Raw genomic sequence first — 23,680 nt, 5'->3', positions numbered from 1 at the left:
ACAGCAGCTTGTGTTTGAAATCTTCGCGCTTACTGGGGCTTTGGTTTTGCTTACTATCAGTTCGAATGTTTTGTTTAAAGTTAAATAAAGGAAAATACAAATTATCTTAATACAACAGTCAAATCATCCGTCGCGGATTCATACTGTATCATATGGTAGGTCAAACGCATTTTACAGCGTTAACTTTATCTTTTGTAATTTAAATGAAAGTGATGACCGGTTAGCTGCAGCTTTTAGCACAACGCTAACAGATGATATTAACCAATGCAAATAAGAGTTTTAAACTAAAAACCAGTCGTATAAGACATACGGGTCTGATGATATATACATACGGGTCTGACGATATATATATACGGGTCTGTTTATGATATATTTGATGAGCGTTATTGCACCGTTACAGTAAATTAGCACGGGGTTTACAGGGTTCATACATGGCCTTACATTAAAACATGTTTCGTAAAGTCTATAGGAGAATCCTATTGGGCTGACCTATAGTATGAGGTTTAATATTAATTATATTGTTCAAATTCTCCTTATTAGAGTTTATCTATAAAAGTATCAAGCCACAATAAAACAAATCATACTTTGCCTGCATAGCTACCTGTCTTGACAAGTAACTGAGTGGAGAATGTGAAATAAGTGTCATAGACTGCAACATTTTCCTTTCTTGAAGAATTATTTGCAATATGCCTTGTTTGAAATCACTCTGTTTATAAATGGTTATCTTGTGTTACACAGATACACAAACATTAAGAAGCAGAGTTTTTCAGTGGGAAGCTGTAAAAAAGGACAATGTCGGATGGGGAGGTGTGCAGCCACGTAAAAGTGGTGGTCCGTGTCCGTCCTTTAAACAACAAAGAAAAGGATGGAAATCACAAGAAGGTTGTCCAAGTAGTCGACAACCACATGCTTATCTTTGATCCTAAAGAGGAAGAAGTGACATTTTTCCGGGGACAGCGGGTAGGCAACAGGGATGTGCGGCGCAGAGCCAACAAGGACCTCAAGTTCGTGTTTGACAGCGTGTTTAGGGAGGACTCGTCACAGATGGAAGTTTTTGAGAACACCACTAAAGCAATAGTGGATGGTGTTCTGAATGGCTACAACTGCACTGGTGAGACATTTTATTTCTCTTCATTGAATCTGAAAATTACTTTCTTTGCCATGTACTTGATTTCAGCAGTGAAACCTAGATTTATCATCCAGTTTTGGGCTGATATTTTTTGTCTTGCTTGAACTTGGTGCGGAATTTGAAACCGGTGAATAACATAACAGTATTTCATTAAGGAGTATTTCATAACTTAAAGTACCTGGGGCCATTTTCACATTTTGTTAGTGCTACAAGAGCATGGCCTTTTAAGTTGACCCCCCCCCCCCAACCCAATTTTGGTTGGTGTTTATTTATCATGCTAATAATTTGGTCATTTATGGATTTATTTCATGCTTCTCATGAATGTTTTTTTAATGACATTATGACAGCTGGTTTATCAATAATGTTTTTATTCTTAAATGTGTTTCTTTTTGTTCGGCCAGTTTTTGCTTATGGAGCTACAGGAGCAGGAAAAACACACACCATGTTGGGTAGTAGTGATTCTCCGGGAGTGATGTTTCTCACTATGAACGAACTGTTCGCGCGTATGGACATCATCAAGGAGGACAAAGTGTTTAACATAGCTTTTTCTTATCTTGAGGTGAGGTCTCAATGTTTCTCCCTGAATTTAAACCGCATTGTAGATTTATTAGTTATGGTTTGTTGTAGATTTTTAATTATTAATACCTGGAGGATATTTTATTGATCCCTTACTAATATACAGTTTTAAAATTGGGCTTTGGAATTTTTTTTTTTTTTTTTTTTTTTTAAGAGCTCTTATGCTCAGCCAGGTTGCATTTATTTGATAAATACAGTAAAAGTAATATTGTGAAATCATATTATAACTTTCATAAATTGTAAATATAGTTTATTTCCGTGTTGGCAAAGCTGATTTTTTAGCAGCTGTAACTAACTGTAGGCTTCAGTGTCACGTGGTCCATCAGCATTCATTATCGTATGCTGATTTGGACCATTTCTTATTTCACATATTATAACTAAAGTTTGTGCTGTTTAATAGTTTTGTGAAAACTGACACTTTTTTTGTCTGAATTGTATGATGAACCAAAATGTCGAACGAACAGCATTCATTTAAATATTATGTTTTTGTAACCATGTAAAAGACTTTACCTTCACTTTATCTTCAAGTTTAATTAAACCTGGCTGAAAAAAATAATTAATAAAAAAAATAATAATCATCTAATAATAATAAAAACTCACGGTTTTATTTATTTATCCTGCACTAAAAAATGTCAGTCACTTTAGGCTTAGACACTTAGCAGCATCAATGTGAAACAAAGTCCCTTTCAAGGAAAGTCTGTTCACTCGGTGGCCATATTTTCACCGCCTCCAGGCAGTTCACACAAGACAAAGTGCTATCTAATTGAATGAGGGAAAACTGAAATCTCAAAAACTACTTGCTGAACTCACAATTAAATTACATATTTCAGATCAGCAAAAAAATCTGAAATGAATTGCCACATGAATGTCCTTTTTGTTATGCTCAAATAGCTTAAAAAGGCGTATTTTTCAAGCTAGACCAGCCAATGTGCATGTGCAGTACAGTATACTGCGCTTATAACTGTGCTATATAACCGGAGCTTCTAACAGATAAATGCAGTGATGCACTGACTTCACCAGTCAACGATTGGCTCTTTCATTTAGAAGGCAGGACTATCCCGCCATTTTTTGCACATTGCAGTTTTTCCCATTCATAAGTATAGGAGTGAACTTTCTTTGTATTTCTATAGTCTTTGATGCAGAAGCTCACTAACACAAAATATTTCAGCTTCAATGCTTTTGGTTTTTGAAGTACCTTATTAAATGAGAAATATACTGAGTGCATCTTACAAGAATTGCTATATTTGTGTTAGCTCTGGCTTATTGGACCTGTGAGTTAGTCAGCCCTTTTGTTTAATGACCAATGGGTTTCTGCACTTTTTCCTGACCAGGTTTATAATGAGCAGATTCGGGATTTGCTAACTAACTCTGGTCCATTAGCGGTGAGAGAGGACGGATCCAATGGAGTTGTTGTTCAAGGACTCACCCTGCACGAGGTGAAGTTGGGCTGCACGTGTCATCTGTGCATTTTCTGTGACATTGATTCATCTCACTATAGTCCACAAAGAATTGTCGTTGATTTGCCTTGTCTGATGGTGTGTGTGTGTGTGTGTGTCATATCATTACATTGTAGCCCAAATCTGCAGAACACATCCTTGAAGCTCTTGATTATGGTAACAGAAACCGGACGCAGCACCCCACTGACATGAACGCCACATCTTCCCGCTCCCATGCCGTATTCCAGGTAAAAGGCTTCTCTCAATCTCGTCTCTTTTCTCTGTAAATATCACATCTGGTTCTGTGTAACTGTTTTTATGCTGCTAGATTTCATTCTGTGTGCAGTCACCCCGTGGGGTTTGAGTAACTTTACATTAATCCTCTTGTTTTGATATTGAGCGTGTGCTACCAGTTGATTTGCGTGAACGGACAATTTCCAGGAAGCACAAAAATCATCAGCCTTTTTGTGCTTCCTGGAAGATTTGATGAGGCAATAATAAATCAAGCTGTTTGGCTTTTCTATTTATTACAATTCTAGTGTTTAAAAAGCAATAAAGCTTCAATCTTCTCTGCAATCCAACATCTCAGTCTTCTAGCTATTGATCAGGATGTTTCAGAGTTAACTGCACAGTTCAAACCAGTGTCAGATGGCTTATAAAGTTGTCAGGGAAAAATATAAATATTCAATCTAGCTGAAAGATGTTCTTGTGCCATCTTTTTTCTTCAGATCTACTTGAGGCAGCAGGATAAGACAGCTAGTCTCAATCCAAATGTTCGTGTGGCCAAGATGAGCTTAATCGACCTGGCCGGCTCAGAAAGAGCCAGTGCAACCAATACCAAGGGGGCTCGTCTCAGAGAGGGGGCCAACATCAACCGCTCCCTCCTCGCCTTAGGGAATGTCATCAACACGCTCGCCAACCCCAAAGTAGGTCTACACCTTCTGTTAAAATTGAGGGATTACCCAGATCTTGTTGAAAAGAGATCTGTTTTTTTTATTTTGGATTTAAATTGGATGTTGCAAACATGGAATGTGATTTTGTTGAATGTGTAGGTGTTTGAATCACCTTCTTCTTGTGATCTTAAATCTATTAATCTAAAGGCTTAACACAAAGAGCAATACGTATATTGCTGTATACACAAATGCATGATTACACTGTTTATTATTAGCACACTCAGATATTTACTTGCTTATCTGAAAAACAATTCTACAGTCAGTTATTCTCTTTTGAAAATCTGCATTCCGGGATGAAATGTCATTCTCTGTTTTGGATGGTGAAACCCACCCACTGCCAGTTTACCCAATTGTATTTCAGCCCTCCTGGGTTGCAAGTTGGTTGAAAACACAACGTATTTTATTTCATTCATCGTCAAGTGAGCTGGTTCTTGTTGGTGTCAATCTAGCAACCTGCGTGTGCGTCAAGTCTGAGGAGGAGGAGCTGGAAGAAAAAATATTTGATTTGGACTGCAATGCCTAGTTCAAGCACTAGTGTCAAGTCTACATACAGCACCTTTAATATACAAATTCTTCCCATGTAAATATTTTTTTAACTTTGGAGTCTCTAAATGATCTGTGATACTTAATGATAAATAATCTCTGTTTGGCAAATTTGGAAATGCTTAAACTATTGAAACCGTAACAATAAATACCCGTAAAACCACTTTAATGCAAGCTCTTAGCATGACAACCTTAACCATAAAGACTCTATGCTTATGGCCTTTAAAGGGGGGGTGAAATGCTATTTCATGCATACTGAGTTTTTTACACTGTTAAAGAGTTGGATTCCCAAGCTAAACATGGACAAAGTTTCAAAAATTAAGATGTACGTTTGAAGGAGTATTTCTGTTCCCAAAATACTCCTTCCGGTTTGTCACAAGTTTCGGAAAGTTTTTTTCGAGTATGGCTCTGTGTGACGTTAGATGGAGCGGAATTTCCTTATATGGGTCCTAAGGCACTTCTGCCGGAAGAGCGCTCGCTCCCGTATAGCAGAGCACTGAGAGCACAACAGATGTTCACTGATCAGAGCGAGAGCGTCGCGAAATGTCACAAAAGAAGTGTGTTTTTGGTTGCCAGGGCAAGACAACCCTGCACAGATTACCAAAAAAAAAAAACGGCATTAAGGGACCAGTGGATGGAGTTTATTTTTACAGAGCATCAACGGAGTTGTGCAGGTGTTTGTGTTTGTTCCCTCCATTTCGAAAATCCTTGTTTTACAAACAAGGCCCAGTTTGACGCCGGATTTGCACATCGTTTATTTCTTAAGGATAATGCAGTCCCAACGAAAAAGGGTCACGATCGTGTGTTGGAACCGCATGCGGTGAGTAAAACTGCTTCAAATATCACTGTGTTGTTAACTTAGCTATCTGCGCGTAAGCACATCAAGTAAACAACATGTGATGTTGTCATCAAACTGCACTTTCCACATGTACAGCTTAAAAAAAAAAAAAAAAAAAAAAGACGACAAAGTGAAACTTAGTCATTTTCCAAAACCGCTAAGCAAATATATGCAGTTTCAGTACATACCACATAGAGACGTTGTTGCTGATGCTGCTCTTGTTAAATTTCAGCCTCTGGATCTGATTCTGGATCATAAATATACGCTGAATCTGACTGTTAGCCATGGTTTGTTTCGGATGTGTTTTTCCTCACGGTAATGTCACAGCTTCCAAACGCTCTCAACGCAAAAGCAGTACAAAAGCAGTAAAATGCAGTACTACTCTATAGGTACTCAAGATTAACAGGATATTGAGTGAAAACGAGAATGTCACCCCCCCTTTAAATATTTAATATAATATGCTGCCATACCTGTTGCATGTTTTTTTTTTTCTGTTGCATCTTGCTCTGCGGCTTTTACCAATTTTTGTTATTTTTCTTTAGCAATAATATGTTTGTGCTACTGCTTTGTGACCATTGCTGCCAAAATGTCTTTGTGCATTGATAAAATATTTGGTGTTCACTATTATTGACAATTTCTTGATTTTATCAATGAGTGCATCAAAAATACAAAAAGCTCAATTTAACACAAAAGCATGCAGTAGGTATTGGTATTCTGTGTGGATCTACCTTAAAACCAATTACCTGCAATCCTGCTGTACTGTAAACAAATGTATTTACTGTATCACTATTACTTATCTTCACTTTAGCCTTTGTTGGTCTTTATCCAGTCTGGGTCAGCTGGGTTCATACTTTGCTGTGGCACATTTGCTCTGATGGTATTAGCCTTCGCCTCTCTTCTTTGCTTTTGGGACAAACCCGAAGGCCCCGCTGGCTCTGTGGTTCAGGGACTGATGCTATCAGAATCAGGAGAACTACAACTCGGACTCTGTTGTGTACACTTATCCCTTTCCTCAGGGCTGCTTTGTGTGTGTCTGTGTGTCCTGCTCATTCACTAGTGCTGATTTCAGTACGCCTCCACCAAAGACACTGTGTGGAATTGTATCCAGATTTTCCGTCTCGGAGACGGTTTGAGGGTAATTTACCACCAAATCCCATTAGCCCGTGACGGATATAGAATGAAGTCTTAGAAAATGGCTGTTAAATCTGCCTTGCGGTGCTTGTTTTGTGCCATTAGCTATTATAAACCATTCTTTAATTATTTTTAGGCGTTAGGTGGGAATAAGCTGCCGTGTATGTCTCGGATCCTGAAGCCTGTTTTGATTATCAAATAAATGCAACCTAAGACTCAAAAACATGTTTTAAACTGTATTGTGCGTACAAAAGCAGACCAAGAGGATCCAGTATGAACAGGTAACTGAGGTCAGTCTCTTCCTCTAACTATTGATATCATTCAGTAATGCCTGTAACCATAGTGACACCTAACAGCAGTAAATATCACGGTTTTGTTGCATTGTGGATTTAATTCTAAACACTTTCATGCAGCTCCTGCTGTTTTTAAACTCTTATGCACATGATACACAGGGCAAATTTTTTGAGCAGTGTTGCTTGTGCACTTTCCCATTTAGAATGGGTAACAAATGTATATATGGATACTCCGATCGATTGTGGGGCCCTGTGTTGTTCGCTGATGGCAACATTAGCCAAAGTTGCATCCGTGTATCTTCAGCCTTAGGTATTTAGCATTAAGCCAGTTTTGTCCAAGTAGTTTTTCTTGTTCTCCACCTCCTAAACACTTACATTTATTTCCCTGTCCGACCACACACAATCACTGTTTTCTGACATTTTTCATAACCTGAGAGGTGTTTATGGTCCTAATACTGGCAACAGCACAAAGAAGCATGTGCCTTATATTCCATAAGCCTGTCTACAACAGGCAACCAGTTGTTTGACTGCATTTTAGTCCATGCAGTGCACATCAAATGAACTCGCTCTTAAAATATGATTGTGGTGACTCGGGTCTCCAGTATCTCTGGCTGAGATTGATAGAACAAGAACATCTGCAAAGGTATATGCACACATCCCCCCAGTTAGATTCACATTCAGAAATCATGCTAATAGGTTTATTTTGTGTTCAATTCTTATCGATCTTGAAAACAGTGCTGCTTAATGTTTTTGAAACTTTTTTTTTTTGTAAAATGATGTAAAAAATGGGTAGTAGTTGATGATGGAAATAGTAAGAGAGTATTTATTTGAAATAGTAAGAGAGTATAACTTTTGATCAATTTGATGCATCCTTGCTGAATAAAAGTGTAAATGTTTTACTGACCCCAAACTTTTGAATCCATTTGAAGAGCTTTGTTCTGGGTGATGATAAAGGTTTGACTGCTCACACAAACATGAGCGTGTGTAACTATTGTAACTGTTTTTTTCTCAAATGTTTGTTTTTAGTGATGAAGGACTGTGGACTAGTTTACTTGTTCTAGCACATGTCCAAGTAAAGTTGCAGGCTTTGTTTGTGTTTATTTTACTGAGGAGCAAAATCGAGAGAGACCATTTTTTTTAAATGTTGAGTCTGTTCTGTTTTTTCCTCGTTTGCTTTGGCTGGAGTTTTTCAGCATGTGTACTACATCTTTGTTTTTGTCTTGTAGTACAGCTAAATCTTAAGCTGGTGACCCATAAATATGAGATTGGTCAAAAACCTTATGTTCAATTGAGTTATTTTGATGCTAGATCAGTGCAGGCCCTCTTTCTGTTTATTGTCTGTCAAAGCCAGATGCATGTTCTTTTCATTTTTCTTGTAAATTGATTGTATTTAAAGTTATGATCTTATTCATTGCTGTTCTGGCTCAGTTTTTGGGATTCTTTTGATTTGTTTGTGCTTTGGTGTTTGTGTTGTGTCTTCTGTGGTTTTTGTATTTGCCGTTTGATGCCGAAGTGTTTCGGCTGGTGTGTGTGTGTGTGTGTAAGGTGAGGAGGTTTGTCCCCGTCTCTGGGCCCCTCCACAGGCAGCTTCATAGGTATTGTTTTCATGCCATCCATCCGCATAAATTAACCTGTCACGCAGATGGCTCTCCTTACCCATGTTCTCCTGGGAGGGCCCGAAACAGGCCACTCGCACTCTCACACAAACTGCTAACACAGGCGTGCCAGCAGAGAGAACATGCTGCCTTCAGAAATGTGGATTTTCACAGACTAACTATGGTGATGGTGCCTGCTTGTATGTTTTTTAGGTTACATAAGCTGGTGTTTTAACACTGAAAAATGCCCGCTTTTTTTAGTACAGTAGTTCCTAACAGAGAACAAGAAAACTATGGAAAAATGGGCCACGGTCTTTATTTCACCCTTTTGCAAAGGAGTTTGTGAAGTTCCCAGCAGGCCACCACTTGATTTAGAACTATAATGAAAACATGAACCCATACACAGTCCAGATGTAAGCTATAGTTTGAGACATCAGCTGGACGAGAACAGATATACAACATTTCCACATTTCCCTCCCCTGACTGCTGTGTTTTCCCCTATATTTGTGTTGGCAAATTGTGCATGTCATTCTCCATGTATGTTAACTGTTCCACATCAGCTCCGTGGAAACTTGGCTTTGATGTTTTCTTGTGTAGATGTTGAGATACGGACTGTGTATCAGTCACTAGATCCTGAGATTAATTAGACCATCAGTTTGTGAATGCTTTCGTTTGTGGGTCAGACAGGCCAGCCAGATGAAAGCCAGAGTGTCAACTAGCTGTTTGAGCATGTTTGTTAAGATTAGACACATCTGAAATTATTAGGATCTGCTAGCAGGGTCAGTCTTGTTTTTTGCTGTTTTATTCTGTTATAAAAAAAAATAAATAATTCAAATTTACTGAAAAGTGAGAATTTGGTTTCGCTTTCAAAGTTGGCTTGTTTTGAAATGTAAAATCTCTGAATTACTCAGTAATACTCGGGGGTACCTTAAGTTTTTACTGCAAGTGGACTTAAATAATTTTTAGCATATTTTAGGAAAATTTCTATTTAAAATGCTTTTAAAACTATCCAAACGCAAATATTCTCCATAGACTTACATTTAAAAAAAAAAGCTTGTCTTGGATTGGTGAAGATCAGTGGCAGATCCATAGTAAATGAAATGTGAACTCAAATCAGAAATGGCCTAAAATGAAAAATAGGCTTAATCATGTAGTCTCTGAAGGCTATATCAGTTTTATTTCAGTCAATGTTTTTAGTGTGTTGTTGGCGTTCTTTTCGTGAATTTGATTCTTGAATTTGACTTCTCTTTGTTTTGTTTTCTGTTTTTTTTTCATTCTCAGTGTAAGAAGACACATATTCCATACAGAGATAGCAAGCTGACACGGCTCCTCAAAGACTCTCTCGGTGGAAACTGCCGAACTGTGATGATCGCGAACGTCAGCCCGTCCTCGCTCTCCTATGAAGATACACACAACACTCTCAAATATGCCAACCGCGCGAAGGAGATCAAATCCACTGTAAGTCCTACACATACAAGCGCAGCTTCAGCAGTCCGCCGACCAACAACATGCCTCAAATCACCCATGAGTTCACCACGTATCATTATAATATAGATCATATTTCTGATTCTCTCTCCCTGTATTTCAGCTGAGGAGTAACGTGATGAGCTTGGACAGTCACATTGGCCAGTATGCTGTCATCTGTGAAAGGCAGAAAGCTGAGGTAAAAATGAATCTCACCCTTCATCCTCATCCTTCATCCTTCACGTCTTAATGTGGAACTATTTGCTCTGTAAATCTGGTTTGCTTCTCCTGTTAGGTGAGATGGGTCTAATCCACATGAGACTAGCTTGCCTAATGAGAGTGTGTTTGTGTGTGTGCGCGCGCTTGCAGATTGTCATGCTGAAACAGAAACTCAAAGAGTACGAAGAGCGGAAGGTGGAGATTCCTGCCCTCAATCCAATCCCCGTCCAGAGGAGAGTCGAATTTGAGAAGTAAGCAGCATGTGTGTCTATGTTCAATCCAAAAGTGTGCACTCATGCGACACAGCAAAGGCACCAGCGTGCGTCTTGAGACCTGTGTTTTTGTTTGTTTAGATGTTGTTTATTTTATGCCATGTGTGATGTGCAGCTCTTTAACGCTGTCCTTTGAAACTTTGAATACGCATCAATTATTCATGAGTAAGAGTACACAGGACAAAGCCAGACACCATCGCAGGTGGAGGTCTCCTTACCTCTGCATTTTTCATCAGGCCCAGTGGAGAGTGGAGACTTTAGAGTTTCTTTAATTTTTCACGTTTTTTTTTTTTTTTCTTCTTCTTTTCCTTTTTTTTTTTTAGTTTATCGCTTGTTTTGGATGGGAAATGTATCACCGTTTTGCAACACGTCCCACCGCCCCACCCTTCAGCCTCTAGTTTCAGTCATTCCGTTTTTGTGTGTGTGTGGTTCTTGTCCACAAAAACCACCGCAGCATCCGTAGATGGGAGGGAGAAAATGAAGGACAGGTTGGAGGGAGGAGAGAAAGAGGGAAAATAGCAAGGGAGGGAGGGAAGGAGGAGGGGAAAAAGCTGAATGAGTCTCACTCCTACGTGTTTCATTCACCGGCATCAGAATTCACAACTTGCCGAGCGAGTGAGAGAGAGAGGGAGAGGGAGAGGTGCTTAGCATTAATAATGCAGCAGTCTGGCAATGTCGGCACTGCACCAACATTATGGCCCCAAAAACAGCCTCTGCACTCTCTCTGAATGGACTTTTTTTTTTTTCTTCTTCTTTTTTTTTTTTTTTAATCAAAACTAATACCGCCCACACATAGTTCAGGTGATATCTCAAAGCATTCATTGAGGTAGCCGTATGCAGTGTTGCAGCACTGAAGGCTCTCAGTGGAGAATGTGTTTGAATGAGAGCGTGAGGGCCTTTAGCACTTACCTATATTAAACAGAAGAGAAAAGGGTGCAGTAAGGTGAAATATATTCTGTTATTATAGAATGCATTCATAGCAAACTGTCAGGTATGCTTCACATTTTTCTCAATGCGACTTGCGCTACCATTCATAAGTTTGAGGTTGGTACGTTTTTATACGTGTTCAGTTCACCAAGGCTGTATTTATTAATTATTGCTGGAATATTTTGAAATATTAACCGTTTTCTACTTTAATATATTTTAGAATTTAATTTATGCAAGCACTGGCAAAGCTAAAATAATTTTCAGTCCTTAGTTTTGTGTGATACTTAACTATTTTAATTTGCTGATGTGGTGCTCAAAAATCATTCCTTATTATCAGTGTGTTTAGCTGATTCTGTGGAAATGTATCCTTTTTTTAAGATTATTTGATTTAAAAGAATTTATTTGAAATATAATTTTCTTTATTATGACTTTTAATCAATTTAATGGATCCTTGCTGAATAAAAGTCATTATTGAAAAATGTATCATCTTGCTAAGCCCTGTGCATCCACTGTAATTGTGTTAATATGCACGTTCATGTTTATTAACTAATTTTGAGTCAACAAAACTTTTTGTGTTTATCAGATAGTATAATGAGGAAATTGACAGTAAGTTGCAGGGAGAGAGGACTTAGTCTTGGACATGACCCAGGCTGCACTCGAACCCGGGTCCTTATGAGCCCATGACCTGTTATAGGTCAGGAGCAGTTCATGCTCTCTGTGCCACAGATCTGAAACCTTTTTTTTTTTTTTTTCTAGAGCTTATATAAACAGGATAGGAAATCATAGTGACTGCTGCCTTTGTGTTCTGGAGCGTATACATTAACTACTATTTAACGTCTGTAACGCAGAACTTGAGAGGAAAAGTGAGAGTGGCATCCATTGAATGGAGACAATAACTCAATGTCTTTTGTGTTTTGCAGGATGTCTGAGTCCCTGCGCAGCGTGTTTGCGGCACGTCTGCAGGTCCGTAAAGAGCATCTGGACATCGAGAAACAGCTGAATGAAAGCCGGCTGACTATGAGACACCGAGAGCTGTGGCATCAGCAGAGTCTGATCTTCTTCCCCGACAGCAGGGCGGAGAAGGTAACGAAACTGATGACACACACAAACACAAGGTTGTTATTTTATTGGTTTTGGTAAGAAATTGATTATTTTAATTCAGCTAATAGTATTAAGTTGATGATGTTTCATAATGTTAGAACGCGCAAAGCTAAAATGATTATAAAAAAAAAAGTTTTGAAGCTTCTTGAGCACTTAAGTGTATTAGAATGTTTTCTGTAGCAGCATGTGACACTAAAGACTGGAGTAATGGCTTCTGAAAATTCAGCAGTGCCACCACAGCAAGAAATTACAATTTAAGATATATACCCGCTAGAAATGGTTGTCTATAAATGATGAATGACTGGAAAAGTGACAGAAATTCATTGATCAGTATGTGTGTGTGTGTGAACCTGATTTAGTAATGTTTTTGTTTTAGGCCACCTGTAAGTATGAGCGTAAACTGGCCTCCCTGAAGTCTCGTCAGGAGCACTTGCAGAAACGCTTGATAGAGAGTGAAAAGAGCTTCCAGGAGAACGAGGGATGGCTCCACCGCGTCGAAAACGAGATGAAGCTGCTTGGACACGAAGGACATTCTCCAGAGGTCAGGGCTGGGTCACTTTTACTTCAGATTAGGGCTGCATGGGCATTATACATGTACACATACATGGTCAACCAGTAAAGCTTATGCAATACTCAAAACAAAAACAAAATGCACACAGTACAAATTGTATCACAGACATGCACTTCCAGTGTAGACTGCATTGTCAATTGTAATGAGAGCAATTTAATTTGGACTTGCTTTCGGTGTAGGCCGTGTAAGGGGCCATTCATCTAGAATGCGTTTTTGCGTTTAAAAATGTCAAAAGCAAACCGTTGGGAAAAGGAAAAAAGAGCAAGGTCTAGAGACATGTCTTTTAAAAACATTTTGATTGCTTAATGATAAAGTACTTTTGTTAATTTGAAACCGCTTTTGCACTGATGGCCAGATTTATCTGTTTTGAATAATAATATATTTTTCTTTCTTGAATAATCTTATCTTCAGGGTTATCTCCAATTTAAATAAATAAAAAAAAGATAATCAAATAAGATAAAAGGCTTTTTAAAATGTAAAAAATCACTAGACTGTTGGAAAATAGGCTGTTCTTCATGTTTATGTAATATATAAACCATTGAGAGTTTGAATTTGCTGCAAAAATAGCATGTATTGTATATCGTGATATAAGAATTTGTCATACCGCCTACCCCTGCAACAGATTTATGTTGTTGTTTTTGTCCTTCAGCTTATTGTGATATTTCTTTATTTGAGGGCTCCTTTCAGTCCCGGAGTGGACTGCCTTGGCCTGTTATCCTTTTCGAAATGCCATTATTGAATGTTTTCATGTTTTCTAGCCGAGCATTGAAGCTCTAGGGTGCCAGTCTGCAGTGTTGTGATGTCTGATGCAGACATGATCCTCAGAGGCCCTGAATAGCAGAGCTCTTCTTGAGCTCATCAGATAGCCAAATGCAATTAAAGAGGGCTAGTGTTATCTTTTTGAAGAACTGGCATAAACTTGCAACTCTGTATCTTCATGTTCTTGAGCCTTTGTTAATTTGGCAGGGACATTGTTTTAAGGCAATTGACATTTTGCTGCCATTCATACTGGTAATCAGTCTGCATGTAGGAGCCGGACATATAAAACATGCAAAACATCACCATTTGACAGTGGTTTTTGTGAACAAGCTGAAAATATCGTGCAATCTTTGTTTTTGCCCTCATTTGTGGCCCTTTGATAGACACTGTGACCATTTTTGTGTCTCTCTCATCCCCTGTTTAGCTTCTCTCTCTCCATTTCCCCACCGGAGGATGTCTTAATAAAAGGAAAATCAATGCTTTACCTTCATCACTCCCTACAGCTGCTTACCTAAATCCACACCTCTTCTCTCGCTCTCTTTTTGCTCCTGTTTTTTTTTTCTTTTCCTGGAAGTAGAACGGAGTAGTGACGCACCCGCCCATCAAATGTTCTGTGCTGTGCTGTTTTGCGTTTTCTTGCGTCAGAGGGGGTAGAAGACTCCTCAGAAGGTGCATTTTCAGTGAGACAGAAGAAAACAAGGAGCTAGACTAAAAACAACATCTAAGCCATTTCATCATTTTTGTAGAGTCTTGCCTATGCTGCCTTTCTCATTATAGCGCATAGATGAGATGGTTTAATCTCGTCGTTCTCTTCTTCACCCAGAAAGCCACAACAGCCTCACTCCCGAGCTTGACATTCTATTTAAAATTTGCCATCTAACAGATGGTAGACTATCCCAGCCTTTATGCATCATTTGTGTTCACTGTCAAATGAATTGTCAATATTGTTGATGTTGCATGATTTTTGGCTATTTCTGAGTTGATCTTTGATCTTTCGCTACTTGTCTTTAGAGAGCATAAGCATCTGTGATTTAAAATCCAAATAAGTTTTAATTATTTAAATGAATTCATAACTGTTTGAAAGATTTGTTGGCGTCATCACTCAAAAATCTACATTTTTCTTTTATAAAAATGATTGAATGTCAGTGAAATAAAAACAAAATTATGCAGGTCAATTGAAAATCAATATTTGCTTAGAACAGCCCTTAAATTAATATTTCAAATATGCTAGTTTTACAAAAGCTTTGAATGGAGTAACATTTTTTCCATATCATAGAACATAAGCTATGTTACTTCTCCTTTTTAATTAATTGCATAAATTAACACATTAATTTAGATGCCTGATTAAAATGTTTTGGTAAACATATTCAACTAAATATTGCCATTTATTGTAATTTCCTTGCCATTTATTAAATGTATTGCTGAATATATATTGCTGTTACTTTGGTGCATATAAATGAAAATGATCAAATATCATTCTTGTTTATTTTAAATGGTTAGTTCACCCAAAAAATGAAAATTAGCCCACGTTTAACTAACCCTCTAAGCATCCTAGGTGTATGAATTTCTTCTTTCAGACAAATAAAGACATAAAACTAGATACAATTTTGTGGTAAATAAACCCTTTACCTAGATTGCATTTTCATCTTAACTGTTTGTTCTATTGAAAGCATGATGTTGATATGCTTACAGTAGCAATAATATCAAGGTGATGTGGATGGTTGCTGCAATTATTGTTGCATTTTTCATTGTGTTTCTGCATACAGGAGCTGAAAAGGGAACTGCAGTGCCATCAGCTTCACCTGCAGATCACTGACCTTCAGGAACATATCAAGCACATGAGCCACCTCATCAGTGTTCAAGACCAGGAAAACACTCACACACACAAGTATGAGTCAACACTCATAGAGGTTTTGCACCAGGTTTCATAATTCTTAGCTTAGTCACCCAGGACCTACGTGTCCGTGGGAAAACATGTGTTCTTTTATATGTTCTGCATGGTTCTTTGTAGAAAGTGCTCTGTGTTATTCAGATTAATTAGACATTTGCAATGTAAATGCCTCCATCTGTATCATTCAACTTGCTCTCCACCTGTCCTGTCAGGTTGGTGAACGCCCTGCTGTCCACCTGCCGTCGACAGCACCTGGCGTTGAAGGCTGCAAGCATTGCCACAGATGACGCTGAGTGGGAGGAGCTGGAGCGGCTGGTGAATAGAGAGAGGGGTGTGGTCTGGGCAGACCAGGAGAAAGCAGAGGACAGGGATGATGGTGGCACAGAAAGCACTCATCTACAGCCCCTCCTGTCTTTCTCACACCTCGTGTCTCACCAGAGCACGCCATGCAGTGAGTGAAATCTTGATGAAACAGTCAAACTTTCAAATTAGAAATGTTCTTTCTGTAGCAAAACATTTCGCAATTAATGCATAGTCTTTCTTGAAACTGGTGCTATGCTGATGCATTAAGCGCTTCACTAAAACCTTATATATGAGCTAGCTGACCCAACAATGTCTGACTACTACACTATCATTGAAAAGTTGTATTATCGAGGACACGTTAAATTGAGAACCAAATCAGTATGTAAGAATTATTTCTGAAGGATCATGTGACTTTAGTGATTTTAGTAATGCCTGCTGAAAATTCAGCTTTGCCAGAAATAAATTACTTTTTAAAATATATCAAAATAGAACATTTTTCACACTTATATATATATATATATATATATATATATTTATATATATATATATATATATATATATATATATATATATATATATATTTTTTTTTTTTTTTTTTTTTTTTTTTTTTTTTTTTTTTTTTTTTACTGTATTTGATTAGAACCTTAAAACGAATAACCTTTAAAAAAAAAAAAAATCTTACTGAGTCTAAAAGCAAGCAAAAAAAAAAAAAAACTATTTTATTGATGCTGATTGTAAATATGCAAATAATGAGAATCATAATTTTAAAGGATAAACATGACTGCAACCATCTGACAAATCAATAGATTTTTGGTTTAATCTATTTGTATTTTTTCTAATGCTGAATATGTTGATTCATTTTAACATATTTTATTTATTTTTGGATCATTTTTAAAACTTTTATTCCTTATGTCTTTTTGAGATGCTATTTATCTTTCGTGTGTTGGTGTAATGTCCACAGCCGAGGATGCAAGGAAATAATCCAAAAGATAATGTCAGTAAACTTCCTGCTTCCGAGATGAGCCATCTCATTTGTGTCACACAGCCACCTCATAGTGATCTCATTTTATGTCTGCCTGGTGATTTACTGTTCTCCGTGTCCGTGTAATGCGATCTGCATTGTGTGAACGTTGACAGATGTATGTGTCTTGATTTAAGACGTGTTTAGTTCCTGTGTGATGTGTATGCTGGACTGAAAAGGACCAGCACAGATGAATAACACTGTGTTCTCTTCACTCAGGCTCAGAGAAACACACACGCCGAACCTCACAGCGTCTCAGACCAACACACTTATCTAAAGGTAAACTCATCTCTGTGTCCCCCTTTCCCCACCCCAATGTCTGCTTCAACATATTCTGCTTAAGTCATCAATCCAGCTGCCCAAATCTGTCACATTGCTCATACTGACAGCCCGTGTGTGTGTGTGAGACAGTTGTGTAGGCTCAGCTAGACCGTTCAGGCTGTGTAAACTAACTTTGTTCACAATAGTCCCCTTTAAATACCTCAATCATTCTCTGTGATATCATTAATGATAATCTTCATTAAGAGTCAAATCAAGTCAGTGCTTTAAATAAATAAAAGCAAAAATGAAACATAATTATGTAAATAACTTTATTTTAGCTTAGAAACTAAAAAGAGCAGTTTGACATCCTCCATGCTGACTGAATGAAATATAAAAAAAAAAGCTTTTCACAAGATGGAGGGAACCGAGGAGTGGGAGAAAGGGGAAAAGGAAGAGAGGAAAGCTTGGGGAAATGGAAGGAGTGGTGAGTTATTGCTCAGTAAATGGAGAGTAATGATATTTGCTGCAGAACAGGTGTTCCTCATTTGATTGAGACACGCTGTGGGAAATGCACACATTTCAGGAAAATACAGAGACCTGCAAAGAAGAAAAAGAGGGAAGTGGGGGGAAACAGACGGATACTGTTAAGAATTATGTTTGGAAAAAGTATATTGTAAACTCCTGCATTGATAGTGTTGGAGTATTTTGCATTGTCGAGCGTAGTATTTATTAGAAACAAATTTCCAATGTCTATAATTCCTCATTTTTGACAAGGACGTTTGTTTTTTTTTTCCCCTGTCCAATGATTGTTTAAATTTGAATGATTCATTTCAAACATCATATGGGATTTGACCAGGTCAGGACAGTATAGAAGTTAATTTTCAGTGGAGGCAAATGGAGCTTTTTGAAAATGATGAATAATGATTTGTTTGCTGCCTGAAAAGAAACATAACATGTGATGCATATTTCACACAAAAATGGCGTTCAGGTTTTTATCAGTCCACTGGGGGACAAAAAAAAAAAACACATTTACAAGTTTCCAGGCTCTTCTACGGAGCTATTGTAGGGACAAACTAATCCCTGGCTTTGAAAGATTTCATTGTTGCCACTTAGAGAATGAAATGCAATATTCATGATCTCTAAATTTATTTTTGTTATAAACATGAAATATAGCATTTATTCCTTTTAGACAGATTTTTGCTAATTTCTAAGTTTTTGTGTAACTGCTCAGTCCCATTTTTGTAAATTCAATGCAACATGCTCCAAAATACATTTTCTACTTGGTTTTTAAAAAGAGAAGCTTATTTTCAAGGTTCACCGTATCAAACAGGTCCTGCTTGCATTCATGCAGCAGAAAATAAGAGCTGTGTTATTATGATTATTTTGATAACCGATTAATCTAACAGTTATTAGATGGATTAACTGTCTAACCATCGATTATTTCACTGATTACTCTGTACATTTGATTGTGCAGCTTTTGCAGTTAGTTAAAATATTGAGTTATTCATAATCTCGCAAATAAATAAAGGTAATCACTTCAGCTTTTGAAGGTCATTATATATTTACAGTTATACAATTAATTTATACAAATGAGTATATTTGCACACAAAATGAGAAGGCAGAGAAACTCACTCTTTAATTAGCTATATGAAAAGTGACTGAAAGACACAATCATTCTGCTTAACATCTCTTTTTGTAAGTCATATGGATAACAAGCAAAATAAAGGTAAGTGATAAGTCATAATCTCTCTTAAAATACCTCATAGGGTTATGTTAATGAAAACTTGATCGAGATCAAATAAACGTGACTGGACTTTACTGGGGTACTGACCCGTGCAAACATCCACGTCGCTGTAATCAGATGCGTTTTTAACTGCTGCTTTCTCACCGCTGTCAGTTTTTGATGTATTTATTTTGTTATTGAGAGGGAAGCGCACGGTGTATATTTACATATTCATCCAAAAACCGCTCAGCCGCCTCCGGTTCGGCTGTGTTTGCTCTGAACTGAAGTGCTGTGTCCTCTCTTGAATTGCATCAGGAGAGCTGAATTAGTGTCTTGCTCTACAGGTCAAACTGCGTTATTGCAGGCTATTACATTGAGTCATAAGAGATCAAACGACTACTCGACTAATACAATGTCGACTAATCGTTTCAGCCTTAGCGTTCAGGTCGCCCTGCTCTCCGTTCCATACTTAGACAATAGAGATTGAGCCCTGTCTGCAGGAACTGAAAGAGATCCATGGATTCAAAGAGAGGGTTATGAATGAAGCTCCACCCCACCCCCACCAGCGACGCGCTTCATGACGATACTGTCTCTGCACTCATGCTCAAGTGCTTGGTGGAGAGAGGGAGCGTGAGTATGAAAGGGTGGAAAATAGTGATGGAATAGAGGACAGAAGCAGGAGGGGTCACGTGTCAACACGCACGAGACTGCCTCTGAGACTTGAGCCTGCGGTCTGTTTCTTTCCATTCTCCTTCCTCTCATTGCTTTTAGTCTTTTCTTTCCCATTTTTGTATGTTTTTGTCGGTGCGCTGCTTATTTTTTTTAATCAATCATTCTTTATATCTCCATTGTCTGTCTCTCCTCCTCACCTCGTCATCTACGTCTAGCCTCTCAGTAGCGCCGACACTCCGCCCTTCTGAAATTCATTCATAAAATCATTGCTCGGTGCAGGGAGGGGAGGGGGGGTCTATTACATATAGTATGAAACGCTCCTGGATTGGGCGAGGACGATTCTGCAATAAAAAGAGAGCAAGCAAGCAATGAGAGAGGGAGAGCCAGGCGACCCTAATCCGCAGTGGCTTCCTCCAGAAATAGCGCCTCATGCATGTTTTAATCCCACCAGCCAAAAATACACCACCCAGAGCACTCTGCCACCAATTACTGATCGCACCTATTCCTCTGCCTCCGCTCTGGGCCATACATCACTGTCTGCCGCCCATCCTCTCTCACTGTTGTTTTTTTTTTTTCTTTGCATTGTCACCTGATCACCCTGTGCCTCTCAAATGAAGTTATATAGCCTGTGCTTTACAGCTGCCGGCTTCGAAAGGCCGTTGAAGCAAAGCACAGTCCCTCTAACTTTCATAAGAGGCGTTTTGAGTTCTCAAACTTCTTTTGCTAAAAAAGTGAGTATAGTTAGTCATTAACAGGATGTCAGGTCCTCTCCCATGCAATCCAGATTTCTGAGAATCAGCACTGACTCAGAGAGAAGGAGAGATGGCTGTGTGTCAACAGTTTAACCAGCAGGAGCTCTGAAGCATCGCGATTGGTCAAGAACACTTAAGATGCAGCCGCAGTGTCTCTCTCTCTCCCTCGCTTTTCTGCATCGTGTGAGTCAGTGTGCGGCCAGACTGCGACGTGCTCCGGCATACTCCGCCACTCAATATCCAACGTCAGACCCCTCCAACAGCTTCCTGGAGCCTCCCTTGCCTTCCTCACCCACACACACCCACCAGCACACACATACATGTACTGTCTGTCTTGATGGCGCAAAAGCACCTTAAACTCGCGTGGATAAATGATTCGCTGTTGTATGAGTAAATAATGTTTGTATGTTTTCATCAGTAATGAAAAATTAAGTGTGTGTAAGAGCTAGATGTGTCCAGGAATGTGCCTCACAAATCAGATGACAACAACATGGAATAATATTATAATAATATGCCAGTTACTTGTGATGGTCCGAATTCATACAATAATGGCCCAAGCACTTTCTACTCTGGAATATCTGAAATTTGTGACTGGCATGTTTAATGCAAACATCTCCAAATCTTGAAACGGGTGTTTTTGTTTCATTAGGGTTCGCGATACATAGATATGTATAGATTCCACATTCGACCGTTCCAGGCACGTAGATGCCATCTTGGAACGGTCAACTTGATGTCATTCACATACTATAGGTTCGCAGAGAGCCGTTGAGCCGTTCAGTGCAGGATTGTGGAATCTTTGAAATATTCAATGATTACTTTGGTGAATGATGTCAAGTTTACCATTACTATGTGGTGGACGGCTTACTTATAGAGTCACTAATGAGGCATCTGCATATACATATCTATGTTGCAATATAGTGCTACAGTTTATTCCTATATGAGCTTTAACATTATAATTTTATGTCAAATCAATTAAATTACTTTTTTTACAACATGGAAGTTACACAGTGTACTATTTAAAATGTTTCAATGCGTATTTTACATATTGGATCATAATGTTGTTTTTTACATTTTATCTTTTTATTAGGAAGTATATATATATCTCAAATTGTTATTTTTTTTTTTTATTATTAAAACCTTTAAAGCTTCAGGAGAAGTATTTTCCATTTGGTGATGTCTTCCATTGAAACTGATGAATTTTGTGCTGCTTTTCTCTTTAAGGCTGTAGCCCTCAACTTCAGGATGGAAATGTTGAATGTCCTCTTAAAAAGCCAATCAGGAGGAAGCTGTCTGTGTCTCCTGCAAACCCAGATGAGGATGGGCCCAATCCTGTGCTGTCCCATTACCCCCCTGCTGTTCAAGAGGTCTTAAAACAGGAGGGTATGTTCCCGCTGCAGTACACTCCTGAGGAGCAGCCGCAAACCTCAAGCAGCTTTGATCCAAACTCCACTATCGACATTGGTTACAACGAGGACCTATCAGGTGGTAATGCCACAGTCATCCTATCACCTGAGCCCCCTGGCCACACAACACTTCGGGCACTGCGTGCTAACAATGGAAATGAGCCAGCTAAGAGGTATAATTTGGTGGGAAAACTGTATAAATTGCAGTGATTAATAAGTTCTGTTTTGGCTGGTGTAAATATGTTTCTTTCCAATTGGTTTCTAGGTTGGAGATCCCTTCACTCTTAGACCTGCGAAAATCCAAACCATCCTACATGGCCATGACCTCAGCTGCTCAGGTCAAGCGCAAGTTCAACTGGTGTGTGTTTATTATGGGACCTGTTCGCTGGGGCATTTTAAATCATGCCTCGCTGACATTTTGCACTCTTGGTGTTTTCCAAAATCTAATTTTTTTTGTCTCTTTGTATCAGTTCCAGCACTGGGAAAGAAGACAGTTCTCAACCCGCGTCTGCAGCACCCAAGCGCATAAAGAGAGATCTCTGCGAGGCCTCTAAACCACTGCGAATCCGACATTTTGGAGGTTAGAATGCTATTCTCAATGTGAAAAAAATTATAGTTACCCTCTATGGGCTTTCCATTTGTATCTTGGAAGTGGAACATAAGCGTCTCTTATTATATTCCATTTATGAAGTACTCACATAATCCATTATGTTTGGTAAAGTATCGTAATAGTGTAATGGGCGGGCCGGCTGACAGCTGTGAAAGAATGTCAGGCGCACAGCCAGAAGTGCACAATTTCCTCCTCCCACTCCCAGTGGCTTATGCGTGTTCTTTCTCCTTAGTAATATAATGCCACAAGTTGGCTGAATTTACCCGTTTCATAAAGTAATAAGCCACTAGAGGCCATGCATTACAGTGGTTTTTGCCATGTTAGTAAGGTGTTCTTAGGCATGACTGCTTATTTTTTTAATTAAGAGACCGCAGTAATATACATCACCAGTGTCTAAAAATAATCATGCCGTCAATTCACAAAAAAAAAAAATCATTTGGCATGCCATTTTTTGTTGAACTATTGTTCAAAAGGCTGCATATATTTAATATCAAATGCAGAAAACCCCAAGATATTGTGGAATTATTGCAATTTAAAATGGCCTATTTAGGGCCCAAGCTCCAAAGGTGTGCGGACCCTCTTAGAATTGCTCAATTTCATTAAAATAATTTATTCCTGTTATACAAAGCTGTTTTCAGCAGCTGTTATTCCAGTTTTCAGTGTCACATGATCCTCCGGAAATAATTCTAATATAATGATTTGCACTCAAGAAAAGTTCTTATCAATATTTTAGGCAATCTGTTATGTTTTTCCAGTTTTTTTTTATTTATATTTTTAATAATCTTTATTCTTTCTTTGTTCTCTTCCACCACATCTAGTATCATCAGAGAATGAGCCGAGCCGTAGAGTAGTACGGAGTGTGTCTGAAGGAAACCTCCATCAGCTCGACCAGCGTAAGTCCAAGTTGAGCTCCCTGAGGCCTGCTGCACTCTTTAAAAAAGTCACCAAGAGGATGTGAGAGGCTTCCACTTGCTATTAAAGGCACTGTTCTCCCATTCACTGGCCTCACATACTTACTTCTCATTAGAGTTGATGTAGAAAAGATGTAAAAAGTTTTTATTATTTTTATTATTGTTTTTATAGCAGGAGCAGGTATTTGGCCTTAATTAATTCTAGTAAACTGGATTGTTTTTATATTAATGTTTTAAAATATGTACGTGCATCGAAAACTTGTCCAGCCTAATATGAAGCTCTCAATAAAGTATTACTTGATGTTCAGGTCTTTTAAAGCAACTTG

At 38.4% G+C, this 23,680-nt stretch overlaps 1 protein-coding gene across 1 annotated transcript; it reads left to right on the top strand.

Moving 5' to 3' along the window:
• The first annotated feature begins 7 nt into the window (after positions 1 to 7).
• Positions 8 to 23,676, top strand: LOC127961587 (kinesin-like protein KIF18A). Its single transcript, XM_052560764.1, has 18 exons — positions 8 to 155; positions 739 to 1,111; positions 1,531 to 1,688; positions 3,037 to 3,141; positions 3,279 to 3,389; positions 3,870 to 4,067; positions 9,776 to 9,952; positions 10,083 to 10,157; positions 10,328 to 10,428; positions 12,297 to 12,459; positions 12,854 to 13,018; positions 15,574 to 15,695; positions 15,911 to 16,149; positions 17,242 to 17,301; positions 21,652 to 22,006; positions 22,099 to 22,191; positions 22,304 to 22,413; positions 23,262 to 23,676. The coding sequence occupies exons 2-18, from the start codon at positions 793 to 795 to the stop codon at positions 23,399 to 23,401; spliced, it is 2,691 nt and encodes an 896-aa protein (XP_052416724.1). The 5' UTR covers positions 8 to 155; positions 739 to 792; the 3' UTR covers positions 23,402 to 23,676.
• Positions 23,677 to 23,680: the final 4 nt, after the last annotated feature.

The sequence above is a fragment of the Carassius gibelio genome, chromosome B7 (genome assembly GCF_023724105.1).
Source record: "Carassius gibelio isolate Cgi1373 ecotype wild population from Czech Republic chromosome B7, carGib1.2-hapl.c, whole genome shotgun sequence".
Taxonomy (NCBI): Eukaryota; Metazoa; Chordata; class Actinopteri; order Cypriniformes; family Cyprinidae; genus Carassius; species Carassius gibelio.
Note: the sequence above shows the minus strand (reverse complement) of the source record. Positions and strands in the feature narration are given on the sequence as shown.